General features: G+C 38.2%; 1 protein-coding gene across 1 annotated transcript in view; it reads left to right on the forward strand.

Moving 5' to 3' along the window:
* The window catches only part of DOCK11 (dedicator of cytokinesis 11), a 149,761-nt gene that overhangs the window by 25,073 nt on the left and 103,075 nt on the right, over positions 1-21,613 (forward strand). The window contains exons 8-17 of the mRNA XM_072431514.1: positions 2,445-2,622; positions 7,298-7,377; positions 9,068-9,151; positions 10,854-10,994; positions 12,453-12,662; positions 13,448-13,570; positions 15,249-15,331; positions 17,945-18,067; positions 18,983-19,059; positions 21,353-21,537. Of these exons, the coding sequence (XP_072287615.1) occupies positions 2,445-2,622; positions 7,298-7,377; positions 9,068-9,151; positions 10,854-10,994; positions 12,453-12,662; positions 13,448-13,570; positions 15,249-15,331; positions 17,945-18,067; positions 18,983-19,059; positions 21,353-21,537 (1,284 nt within the window). The remainder of the gene's footprint in view (positions 1-2,444; positions 2,623-7,297; positions 7,378-9,067; positions 9,152-10,853; positions 10,995-12,452; positions 12,663-13,447; positions 13,571-15,248; positions 15,332-17,944; positions 18,068-18,982; positions 19,060-21,352; positions 21,538-21,613) is intronic.

Consider the following 21,613-nt stretch of genomic DNA (forward strand, 5'->3'; position numbering starts at 1 on the left):
GCTCACCAAAATTGACCTTATACTGTACAAAACATATGACTATGGTGGGACATGAGATTGTGAACCCCTTTGAGGGACAGCTAGTGACATGACTATGGACTTTGTACAGCGCTGTGTAACATGTTGGCTCTATATAAATATTGTCTAATAATAATATGAGTTTTAGAAGCTGCAGCAAATCAGTTAATTGTAATTATAAATCTCATTTTCTGGCTGGAGGTTATCCAGCATCATTCTAGCCATTTCTTTCCTCTTCTAACGGTCCCTGGTCAATCCCTTTTATATAATTGTATTCCGGTTCTTTCAGTCATGTTTAGTACACATGGGGGCAGTTCCCAGGCTAGTCTACATGTAAACACAGTCTGTCTAGGAACTTGTACCCTTCCAGACACATATCCACTTATCGAGGCGTGTTTTATTTTTTTATTGGGGATTTTCTAATAAAGGCAATGCATGAAAAAGGGAAGGAAACACAATATATACAACAACATATATCAAGGAAAATACAACATAACTCAACATACAATAAACAGAAATAAAATAAAACCTTTACAGATATTTTGATATTGGCATATCTCTGCTCACTTGCCAATTCATTGAGGAATACTGAAGCAGGGTGCTGTGATGTTTTCATGAAGCTTTGCACAGAATAGAATTTAATGAAAAAAACAGATTTAATTTAAAAATCTTATTAGCATGTAAAATCAGTAAGCCAAACTTTGTAGTGATGGACACTGCAGGAAAGGTCTAGAGCCACGTTTTTTATTCTGTTGATGTACCCAACTCTCTTTGCCACCGGCACAGGAAACGGTGTGCAATTTAAAGTTTTAGTTGTCAATTTAAAGTTTTTCTAGTTGTCACTAGTGATGACAGTAAGTCTTCTAATGGGGACACCTGTTCAGGTGACAAAAGTGAAAACTGTACTGTATATAAACCAAACAAAAAAGCGATACAAATATAATAAATCATGCAATTTTGGTGATTTTGTTTACAAATACTTTAGCATATGGTGTCCATGTGATATTTTTTAAAAATAAGGCAGATGACACATCCGTCACTTTCACATTTCTCGTACTTATAATTTCTGTGGATCTGCATCTGACCCACCCAGTTAGAACTGAACTGTAGCCATCTGAAAATGCCTTGCAGTGTAGCTGACCTAGTTTCTTTTTTTTGTTATATAAAAAACTCCATCCCCATAGCTCTGGGTCTGTCTCTTGTCCCCTTCATGTAGTCACATTTTCTCTAAATCCTCACTTGGCTAAAAGTTACCGATTCTTAGAAAAAAGAAGGAACATCAGTAGCCCTAGTGAGAGTGTTTGCCACTGAAGTTCACCATAAATGTGGTGATCAGAACCCATACGTACCTATATAATAGAGGATGGTGAATGTCATTCACCCAGACAGTAGAATGGGTTCAAATCGACATGCTGCAGCTTCTAATGCACACTGGGAGAAGCTGCAATAAATCTGAGTAAGCAATGTTAGTACAAAGGGGAGCATGTAAGGCTTTAACTACTTCCTTTTTCTTGGACAGGAAGTGGAGTGAAACTCTGAACTCTATTCAGTAACAAAAAATGTTATTAAGCCATAGTATGTTTTTTCACATAAACATGATTGCTGTTTTTTTGATTGATGCTTTGTAAAACTGTTGTGAGATTATATGCTGTTTGCATGACGATAGTTGTGAACTAATTGCAAATAGTGTAATAAAAAAAATTGCGAGCAGATGTCTCTTCTGTAATCCAAAATGCTTACCTGCCTGTTCGCAGTCTTCTTTATCAAGATCACTGAGCTGCACATGTGCAACTCAGGGTGCCAGGATAAGCTGGGTATCTCATTTAACTCCAGCGCACATTATTTGACCTGGCCATTCAAGATGGCCAATGTTCTTACACCCGGAAGAGGACGGGAAAAAAAGCCAGGAGGGAGTGTATATAAAAAATTAGGATCTAGCAGGTATTTTTATTTTATTGTAAAAGGTTCATTGCCTGTCCCTTCTGCTAGGACATAGCTGATCCTAATTGTATTGTGGTAATGCACTAACATTAAAAATGAATGGCACCCCAACGCCCTGCACCTGTGCATTGTAACGTATTGCAATATATACCAATACACGGTAGTGTGTTGCATTAAAAGAAAAAGTCATAGTAGGGTATAATTGCAGCCTACTGATTTTCATTTCATGCATGATAATGCACAGTATAACATTCATTAACACTCCACATAGATCTAAATGAGCCCTGATAAAAGTCTAGTGCAGGCTGGGTTCAATATGTGGCTCTGGGGACATTCAGACACTTCATAGGATAACTATCGCCCTGTTTTATATCATGTTCATATAAGTTGACACAGAACATTTTCCTGGCTCTATGCATCTTTTTTGGTAAGTTTTATTTTGCCTTAAGTGTTTATTGACTGCACAACATCTCTTGTTTGTCTAGTGCCCAAAGCTGCGTCGCAATGCTTTCGAGCTGAGAATGCAAGATAAGTCAAGCCATCATCTGGCAGCTGAGACGGAACAGGAAATGGAGGAGTGGTTGCTGACATTGAAGAAAATCATACAGTATAACACAGACAGCTTGGTTCAGGAGAAGAAGTACACGGCTGACCCTGTTCAAGGTTAAATAACAATTATATAATAGAGGGCTGTGCAGCGTGAACTTGTCATGGTTTATTTCAGAGGGCTGATCGGAGAGTTTAAAAGAGCAGCCGAGTAAATTAATTACCACTATATTTTCCTAACTGTTCACTTGATGTTTTCTTGCTCTGTTTACTAAAAGTTCTGACCATTGCTCACTGTAATTAGGATACGTATCCCTAGGATCAGTGACACAAATTTGCACCAACAAGAGGAATTTTGCAAAGTAGCTACTTTTTGTTTCACTTTGCATATCAACCCCATATTGGTGCACTGCAGCACAATTTATTTTAAAAGGCATCCTAATGCATTGTAACAAAAGGGAAAAACAAGTCTGCACTGCATTGTACCGCATATTATTGTGTGTTGCATTAAATTGTGGTGAATGTCAAATCCAATGTTTATTGCATTAAGGTGTGCTGCCATTCACTACAAGATGAATGGGCTGCCTAAACAAAGGTAATGCAAGACATATTGTGAAAAGGGCCTTGAGAAATCCATATTATAAAATACCAGTAAGCATTGCTACTCCAGCCATATTTGAATTGGGTTGGGTGTGGTAGTGAGTGGTTAGAGTCTCTGTTGTCTGTGTTCCTATTGTGGAGATATCCCTTTTCTTCTTGTACTGCTGACATGTTTGGATAGACTTACTTTTAAAGTTGATCTATACTATAATTCAGTGTTTCTCAACCTTTGAACCCAGGAGGAACCCCTGAATTAATTTTTAGGTCTTAGAGAAAACCTGGTAAAAGTTTGTAATCAGGGAGAAGAATGCCATTTACACTGGTGGTTATTGAACAAACCAAGTGGTGGATTCACCTTTACAGACAGATAAAAAGATCATGGACATAATGCCATTGGTTCTGCTAAGTGGTGTTGAACCAACTAGGCCACCACCATCCCATGAAAGGTCAATTTGTAATGGCTCCATAGAACAGGCATGGGCAAACTATGGCCCCCAGGGCCAGAGCCACGGCCCGTTAGGCTTTTTTACCCGGCCTGTCAAGCTTTCTCTCTACTTCAGCCGCTCTGCTGAAGAAGAGAGAGTGTTCAACGGGCCAGATAAAACGGGCCGCGATCCATGGCTGTGGCCGGTGCCCCCCTGAGCGGAGTCAGGAGAAGGACCTGGCTGGGGGGTCGCACCGGCCAGAGCCGTGGACCATGTCCCCTGTTCAAATCCCAGGCTCGGGGAAGTGGGCAAAACAACCCGCCTATTCTCCCATCACAGGCTCAGATCTGTAAAGGAAGAGTGGGTGGGGTTATGCCATCATGATGTCACGTTCAGTGACGTCATGATGCATAACCCCACCCACTCTCCTATCGCCCGGCCCTTCTGCCAAGTTGTAGGTCAGATTGTGACCCCTGAGTAAAAAAGTTTGCCCACCCCTGCCCTTGAACAATCTGAAAGAATACTGCTTGATAATGTTTGCTGTAGTTGGTCACCTGCTATTTTTGGCACTTAAGCTTTTAACTACAGAGGAAAAAATACTGTTAGAAAATATAAATATATTTACCTTCAATAGTAGTTAAATGTGACTTGGTACCTTCTTTTCGGATGTCATTGAAGTGGAAGAACCCGAATCTGTAGATGTACAAGTGCCTGGCTCATTGAAGGAGTTACACAGTAGGAAAAATGTCCATCCCTAAAAGTCATCAACCAATGGTGACATTCCTTGTTATTGTTTTTATTACAGTCCTGTTTTTATAACCATAGGGCTTGATGGTTGTTCATGAACACAGCAGAGGGGAGCCTTCTAAATCTGAATTGTATTGGATTTTGTAAAATATAAGATTCTCATAGTCATGAGAAAGATATCTTTTCCGGTGTATGATGCTCTCCATTGAGTGATGGTATTCATACTGTGCGTGCAAAAGTTCCCATGTTCTGAAGTCTACAGGTAGCTTTAGATAAGGATTCATTCACACCACCTGCTTTGGACTACTTTGTCCATCGTAGTCTCAATAGAAGAACAAGGCAATTTTCATCAATACCTTGTGTTGGTGGGCACTGAAAAAAGTAGCATCGTAAAACCCAAAATACAGAGCACTATGCTGTACAACACACACCACATCAAAGAACATATGTCAATAGACCTAAGTAAAGCATGTAAGCATTGTTTAGCATATTTGTAGTGTTTCCTGTGAGCCATTAATTCATTTTTTCCCTACTTATATTTTCCATATGCTCGAAAAAAAGGCTATTTAGTCCAACTCCTGAAAATGTGTTTAGAAGAAAAAGGAATCTGTCGGTTTGGGAGGATTCTTTGTGAAGCCTTATTAAATTTAGCAGCTGCTAGCTGGCGGCAAAATAACTGGCTCTGGTTGTCTTTGAAACATTTCCTGGGATAGAAGTTTGGCTTGGCGGGCCTGGAAATAAGCTGAAGAATTTTTGGATTCAAGTCATTTTACAGCCATTGTGCAGATGCATGTAGTAAACAGACAGGGATGCTGAAATGTTTCATTGGCACGACAATCATAGACAAAATATGAAAAGAAGTATATTTCTGTACAAATAATGATTATCCATTCTGCTCCCAATATCAGTCAGCTGCACATTTAGTGTCTGACCCCTTAGCCTTCTGCAGCTAGTAAGTTCTCGTCAGTGGGATTGCATGGGTGACATCAACTTCAATAAACATTGGAAGCGCAGTTACCTAAGGTATTTTTGGATGCAGTAGAAAAGTTAGAGCCCCTGTCAAGTTTGTATTGCTGTTTCCTTCCAGGCTACATCATCATTGTCTTCATAATAGAATGCAATAGGAAATCTTAATTGATATAACTGTCTACAAAACACGAGTTGAGGGGACATCTTCCAATTGGCTCCCCTGTTTTGATATAAGAAGGAATTTCCTCCTAGTCCATTGTGTATCCAGGACAGAAAGAGAAGTATTTTCAATAGGACATAGACAGTAAAAAATAAACTGGCAATGGTTTCTTTTCTTTCCATGCATGATCCAAAAAAATGTTGCAAGAACCGTTGTAACTGTCACCAGGGTCCTGCTCCTGGTAGCATGTAAGGTTTCCCTTTGTCACATAATGTATATGTACAGATGTTTGTTGATAGTATTGAGCATTATTATTACTACTGTGTGTACACAGTTGGCTCGTGCTGGCCATAATCAGTGGCTGTGAATTGTGGTTTCCCACTGTGACCTACTTCTGCACACCACTCCTTGGTCTGGGGAAATGCCAGCTAGACGTCACCATATGGTATGTGACCATATGATCTCAACTGCACTGTGCAGAAGACCATGGACGATACTTTCTAAAGTAAAAAGCCAGCTCTGTGCTAAGAAGTAAGGCTAAGTGGAGGAGCATAAATGTAGAAGAACAAGGCAATCTGCCTTATGTCTTATGGTTAAAGTTCACACAGGTTTTTAGACTTCCCTTCTATAAAATAGATTTGTATGCTATGTTGACTACTAGTCAATAACAGGCATAAAAATGGTCACAGTACGTACAGTCTCTTCTTTGTCGGACTATTCAGTCCTTGGTTGGGTTATGGTCACAAGTTGCAACTATTGCAACTTAATTCTTTACATGAACAATGACATCATTTTCTGAAATGTCTGAACTTTACATGGACTGCTGTCAAAACCTTGATAAATATACTTACATTAAGCCCTGACTTCAGCCAACATTTTTATTTAGATGTGGATACAGTGGGAAATGATTAGAACCTCTGCCAGCTTTAGTAATATTGTCTGTGTCTCTATTTGGGAATCTTGTTCTGTTGTATTTGTAAAATTTTCTGCATCTACATGAGAAAGATTTTCATTTTCTTCTTATTCTAGCACCAAGATAACTAGCCAGGTACCATCAAAAGAAACCACAGAACCCTGGCTAAGAACGGCTGCTGAGCTCAGTGCCACTATCCATTAGTCAACATCTGTTAGGAGGTCACTGGATTACATGGATTCACACTTCCCAAATATTGACACAAACAGCAAAAAGGCAGGAGATCTAACCCTTCCCTGCCTCATTAAAAATTAAAAATGGTTGGTCTGGTGTAGATTTGAAACCCAAAAAGAACATGGCTAGAGATTCAAGAACCGTTCTTCCTGTGTTCAATAGAGAAAACATAAAAACCAAGTTCTAGTAGGTAAATTGTTATATTTATTTCACAGTATATTACTTTGCTGACTGTTTCGTTTACTTGCTTCTTTTTCTTTTGTTTCATTTGATGGATTAAAACAGATTTGCAGACAAAAATATTAGAAGTATTTATTGAATTTTTATTTGCTGTAAAGAGCAAAAATATGGAAGCATTGATTTTAAAGGAGTTGCAATGGCAATGATGTCCTGTAATGTTTCTCCCGTATCCCCAACAACTGCTATAGCATGTTTGCAGTCCATCACCATTCCTTGTTGCATGTCTGCAAACCGTTTACAGTTTTCTGTAGCATTACATTCACTAAATATTGTGTGCAGCCCTATGGTTATGTCAAGAATAAAGGTACTTGTGGCCACTTTTGTCAAGAGAGTTTACCACCATTGATATAGACTGTAATACTATATTTTAAACAGGGTATTGCATGGAGTTCTGCTTTATTGAGATAGCTTGAGAAGCATCAGCTTGTAACACAGAACTGGTTTGCTTAGAAAGGGGAACTCAGAAGGTTTCCGTTGCTCACATCTGCTTTTCTCCCTCCACAGATGAAGAGGGAGGTGGTGCTGTGAAGCCAGAGAACATCATGGAAAGCCTGGAGAAGAGCATGCACCCCGAGCTGGTGAAGGTATCAGTTTTTATGGCCGGGAACTGCACAGCTCAGCTGAAATAAAAGCAGAGACTGTGCCTGGAAACCAATTTTCCAGAGTCTCCCTTTTTGGTCTGGATTAAGTGATGGACTTGGAATTTTTCCTTAATATGTTTAAGTCATTCATTCTTTTTACATTATGTAATCCTGAAAAAATAGGGAACAACTCAAAGTATATAATGGTAAAAGTATAACTAAATGTTTTTAGTTTATATTGTAAAAAGCACAGGTGTGCAGACCGCTTTGTAGAGACCAGTCGGAGATTAACATTATTATTTTATTGTTAAAGGGGAACTAAACTCAAAAGTCCCCCATAACAACACAAATACACTTACCTTCAATCCTCCAGGGCAGTCTGACCCATCCAGAGGTTTCTTCCATCCCGCGTCAGCCCGGCATCCATCTTTGGGCTGGCACTCTGGACGGCGCCATCGTCTCCTCATTTTCCGGGTTCTTGTTCCTACGTAACCTGACCCAGGCACGAGATCGGGTGATGTAGATGGGAAAAAAACTTGCCGATCTCACTGCGGAAATTTTTTTTTCCCTTTTGACAAAAGGGCTCCTTCTGCGCATGCCTGAGATGCTCTGGCATGTGCAAAAGGAGCACCGATGAGCCTCCCTGGGATGCGTGATGTGGGTATCCCGGGAGACTCTGCGCTCCCATTCATTAGCAATCAAGAATTAGAAGGCTGTGCTGCACCCTTTCATTTTTGCACTTAAAAAACAAAAAAAAAAAAAACAGAATTTTTACCTTACATATGGGTTGTCTACCCTTTTATGTAAAGTGAAATTTCTGAGTTTAGGTACTCTTTAATTGAAGAAATTATGGTCAACAAATTTATGTGGCACTTAATGCTGCCACTGCTACCACTAAAATAAGTATGATAAATTAAAAATGTATTAAATATCCTACTTCCCTTGGCACAATGCCTTACAGGCAATCCTGTCACTGTTGCCAGCATCAGGAATACTAAAAGATCAACTGCCAGTTTCTATAAAATGATTCCTTTGCTAGCAGGGCCAGTGTGATGTCACAACCTCACTGCTGTTGCAATATGTTTTAGTGTTTTGGATCAACTTTTCAACAACTACAAAAAATATATGTTTAGAGAAAGTCATTCTCTTTAGTACTTAAAGAGGTCCTGTCACCACATTTATGGTGGTCAACTAGTAAAAAAGCTTCCTAAACTATCCCTCTTTCCTGCTGCAATATCTTTAATCCAAAAAGTGTTATCTCTTCAATTATTCTTGTAGAGAAATGAAACTTTTGGACCACACAATGATTTATCAAAGCTCTCAGCTCGAGAGAATACAGTTTCATCAATGAAGTTGGGGATCCGCCTGGAGCACCCAAATACATTAAAAAATGGTGCATGCAGCACTTCTTGCTAAAAAATGCACGTTAGAATAAATCCTTGCATATTGTGTGTAAGTTTAGTGGAAAAGTGTGAATAGTCACTTAGGGTAGTTGTGCTAATGAATGATGATTTTATATTGGCTGTAGCTGGATCCTGCCAACCATTAGTAGTACATATAGAAAGATTTTCTACATTAGCATTTTATTTGATACTCCGCAATGGTAGAAGATGGGGTCCATATAAATCTTTCATAGTAGTAATAACAGCAATGTTTTTTTGTGTAGTAATTATTCCCTATCCCTTGTTCACAGTATGGAAGAGAGACCGAACAACTGAATAAAATGAGCAGAAGTGAAGGACGACAAAATCTGTTCTCATTTGACTCAGATGTTCAGGTAATTCATTCTGATATAAAATATTGGCAGACAAAAGAAGATGTAGTTGAAATACATATATGTGTACTTTTTGGCTTTTTGTAATTCTGTACATCCTGTCTTCTGATTTACAAGTCACGACCATACTATATATGTATACGGTATACAATAGCTAACACACTCTACTACTAATATAGCTCTGAAAAATATGCAACATATCATCACTGCATAAGAAATGACTGACAAACTAGATCAAAACCAAAGAATGTGCTATTTTCAGATGTGTAAGCTGCCACTTCTTGCTTGTTGATAAAGGTGTAGGCTTCAATTTTGTCATTAAACTCTTAGTTTACTACTTAAAGCATCATTGACATGAAAAAGTATGCAACTGAAAGATAAAACGGATACAAAGCCTACATAGTTGTCCCAGGGCATTTTTGTGAGTTTGGATGTGAAGAATGAGAATAAATAAAACCCACACTTACATGGACAGTTTTTAAGTGCTTGTATGACCTATAACCCTAGTGACATAAAGGGAGGGCAATTACTTTCCCATTTTCAAGTAGTCTAGGTTTTTTAGCTGACTGAAGCAGGTCAATGAGCTAAACAGGAATTCAGAATCTAAGGTCATTTCCCTTTTTGAGTTTCTGTTTTTAGGTATGTCCATTTACGCATAGGTTGTGTATACCATACATAGTATTGTTTCACATCAGTCCATGCTTAGCAGGAGCTTACTAACTAATCTCCCAAGTTTAGTCTAACACATTTACAATGGGTAATGCTGGGAACATTACCCATAATCACAGTGCTCCAGAGCCAAGTTTACTACCTAATTAAATAAAATTGGAGTTATTCAGCCTAGTCCTGAAAGTGTGAATTGGATTGATAGCTAAATTCAACCAACTCCATTCCTTAATAAAAGCACATTGATAAAGAAGCCTGAAGTCATGATGTTTTCATGCTGGAAGTGAATCTCAGTAGAAAGTTACATTTATTATATTACTTTGAATAAATTTAAAGAATATTTGGAGCTTTACCGATGGCAGGAACTTGATAGTACTGAAAGCAATTAGCTGAAGCACTAAATACCATCCTTAATGTATAAAAGCAGCATAATTAATAATTCATGCATACAATGAGCCAGGACATGTTTTTTTAACTCATTTATATATTTTTACCCATTAGCATTAGAAATTATTCATGATGTTGTGTTCCTATTAGAAAGAATTGTCCTGTCATTGGATAAAATGAGATTTTAACACATTGGAATGTGATCTCGGAAAATGGTAACCCGATCAGTTGTTATATAGAAGAGATCTCAAGAACATTGGGAAGATCTCTGAAAACACGGAAAGAGCATTTATCCATTTGTGCTACAAGTTAATTTTTCTGCCATGTGTATTATTCAGAAATTATATATTTCTGTCTTCTGTAAAAGAAAATTGTAGTCATGTCATGTGATCAAGGTGCAATGCACTTATGGTTTCTTTCTAAGGCCAACATAATCGGTCCTTCCAATTACAAGGTAAATATAATCAGGGAGGTGGGAGTAAACATATGAGGTCTTCCTGCCACATTACAGGGGGCTGTGCACAAGTTACAATCAGGTACCAATATCAGCATGTGTTTAGTAGTATTTAAATGCATGAAAAAAATATTTTTAAATATTTGCTTTTAGTTGGATTTATTGGAGCTGATTTTCTCTTTTCTTTATTTCCTTTAGCGGCTGGATTTCTCTGGGATTGAGCCAGATATAAGACCATTTGAAGAAAAGAGCAGCCGACATTTCATAGTAAATTGCCAAGAGCTGAGCTTTAACTTAGTTGGGAATGTGACTGAAAACCCAGAAGGACCGGTGACAAATGTATGTACTGTCATCTTCCACATTATGACATTGCTGCTCCAATCTCCAAAATATTTGTCCTTTGGTAATGACTTTCTTTTATAAAAGTAGATTTTTATCTCCTTTATAACATAAATACCCATCCTGTATGTATATTGTGCTTAAAGGAAAAAAAAGTTGCATTACACACAAGGACATTATTGTGGAGCTGTTGTTAACTGAATCAGATGACATATACATCAGTCAGGATACACAATATTCCTGGTGTACAAGAGACAACATCATGGTTGATGAGAAGCTTTTGTTACTAATGATATTTGAAACTCTCATAAATGAAATTGAATCTTGTTGCTGAATGGTTGAAGAAAGAGATTCAGGCTGATACTGATTTTGTAAGTATTCCATTAGCATCTGAAAATAATTAAAATTTAAAATGAAATGTAAAATGTAATAGTTCACAGCAATCTGCCACTCATATTTTAGGTCAGTGGTAGCCAACCTTTTCGCACCCACGAACCACTTAATTTACCCGTCCTGAACCGCTCATGCGCAGGAAGCCTGGTGTCACTCAAGGGGCAAGAAACTTCTCTCATAGTGACGTCATGATTCCAGAACCCATCCACTCTCCAATCGCAGTCTAAGCCTACTTGCCAAATATGGCACAGACTTACCTGTTTGCTGCCAGCTCCATAGTGGACTTCGAGAGGATAGTTGGACTGTCACACTAACCTCTTCCTCGCTAAAGCCGAGGCATCTCTCTCCTGCGCATGCTAGTAGTTCTGACTCTTGCCAAGGCTACCAAGGTTTATCAGTTTTGTCCAAACCGCCAGCCAATCAGAAAATAGCCTCTTAACCATCATTGACTATTTAGCTAGCTCAGACACAGTACTTAGTGTTCGTGCAACTAACCAGGCTTCCTACTTAGTGTTCGTGCACCTAGTGCTGAGCCCCTAGCTTCTGAGCTAGTTCCTGTACACCTGTTGCTTGATTCTGTATTTCCTCTGTCCAGCTCCTGCGTTAACCCCTTGTCTATTCCCTTGTGCTGTTCCAATGTTCCTCTCAGTCTGTGGTTATTCCTGTGTCACCTTTGCCTCCTGTTGCTTCCAGTGTTCCCTGTGTTTCCTGTGTCTGCAGTGGCCCCGGCCTTCTGCTTAGTGATTTGGTACTGTGTATTTTCCTGCCCACCCTGGTGTGTCCAAGGACCGCAACCTGGCGGTAACCAGCAGCGCACCTTCCTCAGCACTAGAGGCTCTGGAGAAGACCTGGTTGCTGCTAAGACTCTGCGCCTTGGCCCTTCCTAGGGCTCACGCCCCACTTTTTTGCAAGCTGTAGCGTCCCCTAGTGGCCCTGTCTCTCTTAGCGTGACATGGACTGGCAAGCTGCAATATATTACATTGTTCAGGGATCATTTATAAAATGTTCTGGGATTGTTTGTGTTTGTAAAATTAATGATTACAATAATTTAATTGATGCTTTCAGGTGGAGCCGTTCTTTTTGAGTTTGGCGCTGTTTGATGTGAAAAATAACTGCAAAATTTCTGCTGACTTTCACGTGGACCTCAATCCTACAGCAGTGAGAGAAATGCTGAGTAACCTTTCCTGTGATGCAGCCAGGGATTCTAGAAGTGGGTCAGCAAGTGAAGCTTTTATCCATGGAATCCCGGAATCTCACTTCCAATACATCAAGGAGGTAACATGTGTCCAAGTCTATAACAGTGCTGTGCAATCGCTTGTGTGACAAAATATTGTCCTATGAAATGTCCTAAATTACCTTTTGAAATTATATTAAAGCTTATGTTAAATTTTATGAATTGCATTTATATACTTTAAAGCACTCTGAAATATGGTAAAATGGTCTGTTGGCCTTTATTATTCAGTAATTTCAGTATGCTTTAATGACAGTTTGGGATGCCTTACAAAGGTTTGCAGCTTGATGAATGCAGATCTTTGTATGAAAAGACTTGTTGCATCTCCAATACATAGAGGAAGCATTGGGTCATTTGGATGTCTGGAGCTGTTAATAGACAAAAACTGAAATGGGACCATCTGTTGCAAAACAAAAACTATGACCTAGTTAAATAGGTTATTAATGATGGATATTTTTTACTAACTGGTGTTTTCCAATAAACGTCATTCTTATGATTTCTTACCCTGGTATTATATAACTATCTGAGTGCAATAAAACCTTGTCAATTACAGTTTGCTGCAGCAGATTTGTATGTTTACTGCATTTCCCCCCATTAAATAGTATAGTAGGAGTGCAAAAATGCTATACTGAGTAGTAAACTCTTATACTGGGGAAGTAGTCACTATCTATACAATGTCATATTGAGTAGACAGTAGTCACTTCCTATAGAAATTCACATTGGGTGAATAGTAGTCACTACTTATATAAAAATACAAACTATTATGGGAGCACTGTATGACAGAGTGATTACAAATTCTTACTCAATCTTTTCCTTTTCTTGGTTTCAGGGAATATTTTCAGTGACAAATCCACATCCTGAGATTTTCCTGGTAGCGCGTGTGGAAAAAGTATTACAAGGAAATATCACACAATCTGCTGAGCCATACATCAAAAATTCGGACCCTGCAAAGGTAGTTTTATGAAATCCAGACCACTCTAGAAAACCCGTGATTTGTTAGCAAGTGAAATCATTATTTCACTTTATTGTTTGTCTAAAGACTTGTACTTTAGTAACTTTCTTCCTTGCTGTTATTCAATAACTTCCTTTGGAGTAAATGAATAGCTTCCTGTTTAAACAAACATTTCCTTTCTAGCTATATTGGAGGGGTATGTATATAAATAAAGAATTGCTATACCTAAAGTGCAGATCTTATATCTGAAAGTTAGTAAGTGTAGACAGCAAAATACAGTTAACAAATTATATCCTTTAGTAATAAAGGGAAATACCTATTTGCTAATGTTTAAAAAGTAATAGGTGATATGACAAAGCATGTGATGAGTATGTTAGTCTATAGAATAGCCTGCATTTCTTATGTCACCTCTTAGATTTAATGCTAAACAGTGAACAGTGATTTGATCGGTGCTGTAATCCCTATACATATTGGACTCCACAATCCCCTAGCAGACAAGGCTACCTAACAGATAATAATACCATTAAAGTTCTTGTGTACCCAATCTATGGCTAATAAAACATTTATATATTCTGAGCTTTAAAACAAGCCATCCCTGATCTCTTTAGGCGCTTTTGCTGTGAAGTAGTTCCTTCTTAAAGATCACAATAAAGACCCTAAAGCCTTGGTTTCCAAGATACAGTGTTGGTGTTGGAAACTAAATAAAGCAAACCTCAATGGCTCTCAAATTACTAGCTGCATCCTGGCGTTGGTGCATAGAAAAGGTAAAGCAGAAGTACCAGTATGCAGGCTTTTGTGCACGACAGTTTCCTTATTGCTGTCCACAAGTTAATGGCGGAAGAGGCTCATAATTCAAGATCTGTGCTGTAGGGGAAGTCAACCTCTGCTACAGCCCAGGACACATGGACAATAGGTAATTGTAGCCTTACAGAAGCTGTGAGTCATGCCATGTTAGAAAATGAGTTCCAAAAAAGTTTAAAGAAAAAAGTTTTACTAGTTTACAGTTATTGGGATTTATATTTCTAAACACAAAATACATCTGTGGAAGAAAAGCTCCTGTACAACTTTGAGAAGTTTGTCAGATGTGGTGTGTTACACTCATGCACATCAATGTGAGCTCTTTTTTAAGTTAATATCCATTGCATTAGGATAGCCCATTAATTTGATCAGACTGCATGGTGCACCACAAACGTTGTCAGAAGTGGCGCACACCACAACTAACAGTGTGTTGTCTTGAGCTGCACAGCAGTGCTGGTGCACTGGAAAAGGATATGGGGTGCCATTCTCACCAATGCATGTAAAGTTTGATGCAAAGTATATCTTAAGCCAAACTTTTTTCTTTGTTGTAATACAGATTAGTGAATGGTTAGCATCGATATCAGAGTTTTCAATGTTGTCTGTGCCTTTTTGTGAAGCAGTTGTCACTGGTTTATGGGTCTCCATTACAAGATTTGCTTTCACTTCCTATTCTTATGACAGCTGTAATAGTTTCAGTTCCATGTGCCTTTCTATCCCAATGACAATGGTCACCAGGATTAATTGGGAGACCGAGTCTTCCTGTTCATCAGCATATGAAGTGAGTCAGAGCAGTAGAAACTATGTCTACAGCTGAAGTTTGCTGCTATTGAACTCCAAGCTTGTGTATTATAACTTTATATATTTTTTTTTTATTTCCCAGACAGCACAGAAAGTGCACAAAACTGCTAAACAAGTATGCAGTCGCCTTGGTCATTACAGGATGCCATTTGCCTGGGCTGCAAGGTAATTATTTTTCATCCAGTGACAAAATATGGGGGTAAATCTGGTATTGGGTATCAGAAGCTGCTCCAACATGTAGCCACAATTCTTTATAATTATCAGTTAATGTTTCACTAATCTGAAATGGCATTCACCTCCTGTCATGTGTCCTTCAGAGCTCACTTGAGTTCACCAAACGGATGTGCCTTTAGTCTGCAAAATAAAAATTTCCACTTTGTGGTTACTGGATGTGACCTGTGCCCAATTCTAGGAATGAGCCCTCAATCAATGCTCTTTCACTATTCAATGTGGCTTTGAAATGTCAGTATTATGTTTTATAAGTAAAGGCTCTATCTTGCAAAAGATTGTAAGCTTAAAAAAATAAGAAAAATATTGTTTAAAACTCATAATTGCCACCTTCCATAAGTGTCTGACAGATGCTGGCAATGCCAAGCAGCCAAAGGATCCATCCTTCACATATTCTGGGAAAGTAGGTCTGTAGCTAACATATAGGGTGAGGAGGGAAAACAGGAAAAGCAGGGAGTTAAAAAAAAAAAAAAAGTGCGAGAAATTTTAAAAAGTGCAGAAAAATTGTTTAGGGGAGGGAAAAAATTAATGTATAAATAAAAGGTGCTGGGGGGTGAGGGGGCAGCAGTTACCTGAAATAGTGAGCATCTCCCACCCTCCCTCCCTGGATATTTACATAGTTTGTAATTTATCATGGCAGCAGGTGTGGCGTTCTTTCATGGGTCCATGAAAGGGTTAAAGTTTTTTTGGTGAAGGAAGAAAATAAGGGGGTGAGACCTGGCAGGGTATGGGTCTCTTTGTTGAGGCCTTGCACGACCCTCGGTTGTCGTGGGGGCTAGGTGTCAGCGGTGGTCATCCGCTGATTGTCCCGAGGCGGTGTGCTAGCGGCTGGGGGCCTGATTAATGAGAGGAGGTATTTTTTGATAATTGAAATGTGAAAAATTTCATGGACCTGTAAGAAAGAAATAATTTTAGAATGCTGCGTTGGAGGGGTTGTTTGAAGTTTTAAGATAAGGTTATTATGTGTATTTTTACAAAATGTTATATATATATTTATCAGTTGTTAATAAATGGGCTGCTATGGCCAATTTATTCCAACATAAGTCTGGTGTGTTTGATTTGGGAGGAAGGTAAAAAAGGTGTGTGGAGTTAAATTGGTTTGGTGTGGCAGTTCATGACTTTCTCTACTCTACCCTAGTCATGCTGTAGTCTTAAAACTTTTTGGTCGACAGTCAGGGACACTGGACGACAGATACCCTGATCCCGGACGACCCTGCTTTCTTACTTTTACAACATAACTCTTTTTCAGGGAAAATGTACTGAAACTTAGTAATCAGACATCCTATATGAATCAAAAAAGTTGTTATGGAGAGGTTTGCCCAATAAATCTCAAAAACGCTTGGGCTTATAGAAACAGCCGCTGGTGGCTGGCTGCTGACAGGCTGCTTCTTCCACTTATCACCAATACATACAAAACCCTATTTAACTCACACTCATTTCCTTGTCTCACCCTGTTTCTATAGGCCTAAGCAAGAATAGGGTTTATAAACCCTATGGGATACATCAATGATGAAGGTATATTACTTCAATCCGTTTACAATAACTTTTTTGAGAGTGATTGGGTAAACCACTTCACTATTATTACTAAGGAGATGTGTAGCTTCTTCCCCACAAATTCTTAACAATAGTATATCAATAGTTGTCTAGGCATAACCTTGAATTATTAGATATACCTATCATCCATGTGCCTGCTGATCTGCACCTTTGATATGCAACAGCAACGCAGTTAGCACAGGCCACTTGACACCTTGAATGAATATCTATTTCACATATCATATCACACAAGAATACTGGACACTTCACTCTAAGTTCGGTTATGAAAGCCTCTATATTTCCCCTGATGAAGCCGAAACGCGTCGGTAATGAGACTTTTTTATGTGAATTGTTTGGAACCGAAATAAGTTTGTACTAACACAAATTCTATCTGTATGTTGCGATAGTAAATGTTATGTCCTTGCTTTTAACCTTAATGGATTCAAAGAACTTTTCCATGTTTGTAAGCGAATATAAATTATATGTATAGATAATTAGTAAGAAAATAAAGTATTGTTTTTTATGTGTACCAATGTATGCCTTTAAAACCTCCTTTCTTCCTCCTTCCCTTCCCCAATACTTTTCTCTATTACAATAAGTACCCAACATTTCTCTTTTTCTTGTTGTAAAAGCAATCTCATGCAGGGTTGTTCTTGAACCTCCTGGTTCTGGTTAGGAGTATGTTTCAGTTTTTGATCACTAACATTGTTAATTTGTCCTTTGTTATTTAGTTTCCTTTTATTTTTGCATTTGTTTCCTTTTGTTGATTCTATTTCCCCATGTGTGAAGATACCATTTTCCTTGGTTTCTGCCCCCCTTTTTGTCTCTCTCCCCCCTCTTTTCCCATTGACTGATGTATTGTACTGATGAATGTTCGATTTCCATGTTTGCATCAATCTAAATCCCTCTCCCCATTGTTTTCCTTTGTTGAAAATTCCTAAATAAAGAATGTTTTAAAAAAAATAAGAAAATCCAGGAATTTTTTAGGCGTCACCAAAATAACCATTTTTTTTTCAGGCCAGTATTTAAAGACACTCAGGGGACATTGGACATGGAAGGAAAATTCTCTCCTCTTTACAAACAGGATAGCGGTAAACTTTCCAACGAGGACCTGCTAAAGTTGCTGGCTGAATATCGGAAGTATGTACTTGCCTGTCATATAAAGATCTGTTAACCTAATTGTTTCTGTCATGGCCGGCCACTATTTAGGCTGACCATAGTTGGGAGAAATCTCCACAAGATAAAAGGGTAGGTAGATAGCTGCCCATCATTTCACAATATTGTTCAATACCTGGGCTCACCATGATACTCTCATATGGGTGAATGCAATGAAAATGCAGGACTTCTGCTGCTAAACTTAACTACAATGGGTGAAGGATTGGCATGCACTCTTAAGTTGGAGGATCTTCCTGGAAGATAATAAGCTATTTCAAACCTATGCAATGGAGAAGAAGAGGTGGGTGACTGATTGTCACTCAGCTGGCAGAAAGATTGCATTACCATAGAATGAGTTGGCCATTTAAGTGAAGGAAAGCCTAATAACTGCAGGCAATGGTGGAAATAAAATGTATTTTGCCTTTTATTTGTCAAAACATTTGTGTCCCTAAAATGATAGCTGTTATTTATGTTTGGTTTAATGGCAAAGCCAGAGACAGTTTAAGTGTTTTTGCTGACTTAAGCATCACTTATTTCACATTGAGACTTGTCTTTAATCTAGCACCTGTGAATCCATGTGTCAAAACTGGAGTTCAGTCCTTCAGCTGTCACTACAGCGTGGACCATGTGCACCACTTATGTTGTCTTCAGCCTTTTGTCACACCTGTTTTCCCACTTCCAGCTTTGTTTTTATAGGAGTCACAGAGATTCCTGAAGGAACCTTAGCAAGCAAATGGTAATAATTAAAACCCTAACAGGAACAGTAACTTTGCTAACAAAGAATCTTTCAATAAATCGACTTCTCTGTGTCCTAGCTATATTTATGTTTATTCTTTTTATCAAGCCGCTGTTGTAAAAATGTAATAAACTCACATTGGTATTTATTTTTGTTTGTCACAGACCTGAAAAGACCAAACTCCAAGTGATTCCTGGACACCTCGATGTTTCTATAGACTGTGTTCCCCTAGACTTTTCCAGTAAGTACAAAGTATTAAAAGTTATGAGGAAAACACTGATATATCCTTGTTGTCTCTACTACTTTACTATAATGTTTTTTAAATTTTACAATGAGAATCCTCCACTATTGCTCAGCAGGAGCCCTGCAGTATGTAATGGTTACAGCTCACAAGAAGGATCACAAGTAGAGTCAGCCATTTCTTCGCATACAGCAGACATAGCTTTGGTGACCTTTATTAAAGTTCATGGGTTTCCCATGTTTCTTCCTATTTAGAGATTACTCTGCAAATCACAGTGGAAGTAAAATGGTAAATTTAAACCGCCTTCTCTCTAGGGATAACACTTATTACTATTCCAGGAACAAGTATGTGTGCATGTTCTAACAAGGTTGTAAAAAAATCAAAATATCTTTCACGCTATTTGCCTTGTTATTTATACATTTAGCAAAAGTAAAACCGGTATTTATTTGGAATGTTGTATTGTGTTTAAATTGGGGGGCCCTAATAAATATCACAGAGAACAATGCAGTACTCACAGCAGCTAATTAGAATCTGTTTTGTGGTTTGCCATCAGTAACATCGTTTTTGTATTGGTAATAAAGGGGTTACTGCACTTTGCACCCAGTGACTTCCTTCTTTATAACAAAGCCTTCCAGTGTTTCATTTTGTCTTATGAGTTCCAGAAGCAAATGTACTTTAGATTAAGGAGAAGTCACGAGTTCTTTAGTTTTTACCCAACCACCATGTGATAATGGGAGTGAGTCTTCTGCCAAATAAAATGACATCAGGGTAAAATTGACGAAACGGCCTCAAGCTTTTAAAGCATATTATTTATGAGCATTCCTCAACAAATTAAAAAGAAAGCAGAGTCACTATGAAGTAATGGAAGCACATCCTGTTTTAATAGAGAAGACATAACTTGATATCTCTCTGCTAAATGGAACGTCTATCTATCTGTCTATCTATCTATCTATCTATCTATCTATCCTCATGGTTAGTATATCGGGTTCAGCCTTTGCTTCCACTAAGGAACACGGTAGACCCCTGGAATATATGTTGTGCATCTAGGAGGTTCAGACGTTGGTTATTCTTAACATGTTGTTGTCTATGCCCTTTTAATTATTAGGAGAATGTTGAAGCTGCAGAAATTACCAGGGATTTTCTAGCATGTTGGAAAATCTCAGCATCGGATAAAAAAATACTTTCTTTCTTTTCCAACAAACTAGATATCCTTTTCTTTGTATTTCAATCTTTTTGTTAAAGTTTTACCAAATTTTCCAGAAAGAGTAAACAAACAAAAACAACACACAAGCCATATAGAAATCGCCCTTATCAGGCAATTAGTTAGAACACAAAAATAATGTTTTGAGACAACAAAACAATAACAAAAATGAAAAAAAAAAAACATCAAAAAACAGAAAGGACATTGAAGGGGAAATAAAAAAAGGGAAATGGGGAGACTTACATATCTAGAAAATCTGGTAATAAAAAACTAAAACTATTTAGGACCCATTGTACGTTTGCCAGAGTTCCCATATAAGATCAAATTTAGATATGCTTTTCTTTGGACATGCTCCTTAACACAGGTATAACTATGCCAGAGATTAAAATTGGAAATACAGGAAAGAATACAAAAAAATGTGAGCAGACGGGTTGTTTCTCCCTTCTGCAATAAAATAAACTTAACAGCCTGTTTACACTTTTTAGGCACCTTTCCTTAATCTGTCTTGGGCACCAGCATTTTCGCTTGGTTGTCTTCAGGGTTTGGGTCTTAGGCCATCTTCATTGGCCAAGCTGGAATGGAGCGCAGTGTACATTACAGAAAAGTCAGGGAACAGGCAAGGAGTTGCAGTATGTTATATTGCAGAGGAGGCATCACTTGTCCTTTCTGCAATAAACAACCAGCTGGCATTTTTTTTTACGCTATACATCAGTTCTTTTTAATATTACCTAATGTTTTCTGTAAATCAAAAAACTTTTTACTGCACATAATTATCAATAATACAGTAAAGGGCCCATGCTGCCAGGCTTCAGGTCTGTGTGTGCATTAACTTGAAAACTGTCTGAGATGCTTATGACATTCAGAATGAATTGACCATTGCATTTGACCCATAGTTGCCTTCTTTCTCAACCTTCATTTGACCTTCTTGAAGCAGGATTTCTATACCCCTAGACTAGTATGGAAATGCAAAACTAATTTGAAGTAAACACAAGCACCCCCGGTCATAACAGGTCGTAAGAGATCTGACTTTGTGTTTGGCCAGACTAAACTTTATATATATGAACTGATTGTATCATTATGTCTCCCTGTTAGACTGCGTCACATCTTCCTATATTCCGGTCAGACCGTTCCAGAAAGAGAATCAAAGAATTGCTGTGGAGGTAGAGGAATTTGTGCCGGAAATAACAAAATACTGCTACCCATTCACTACCTACCGAAATCATTTCTATGTTTACCCCCTGCTCCTAAAGTACGATAACCAAAAGTCATTTGCCAAGGTAATAAAATACTATGTAATGTTCATTATTTTAATGAATGTTTCGTACTAATTTATTTTTAAAATAATTTTATGCT

This window comes from Pyxicephalus adspersus, chromosome Z (genome assembly GCF_032062135.1).
Source record: "Pyxicephalus adspersus chromosome Z, UCB_Pads_2.0, whole genome shotgun sequence".
Classification (NCBI taxonomy): domain Eukaryota; kingdom Metazoa; phylum Chordata; class Amphibia; order Anura; family Pyxicephalidae; genus Pyxicephalus; species Pyxicephalus adspersus.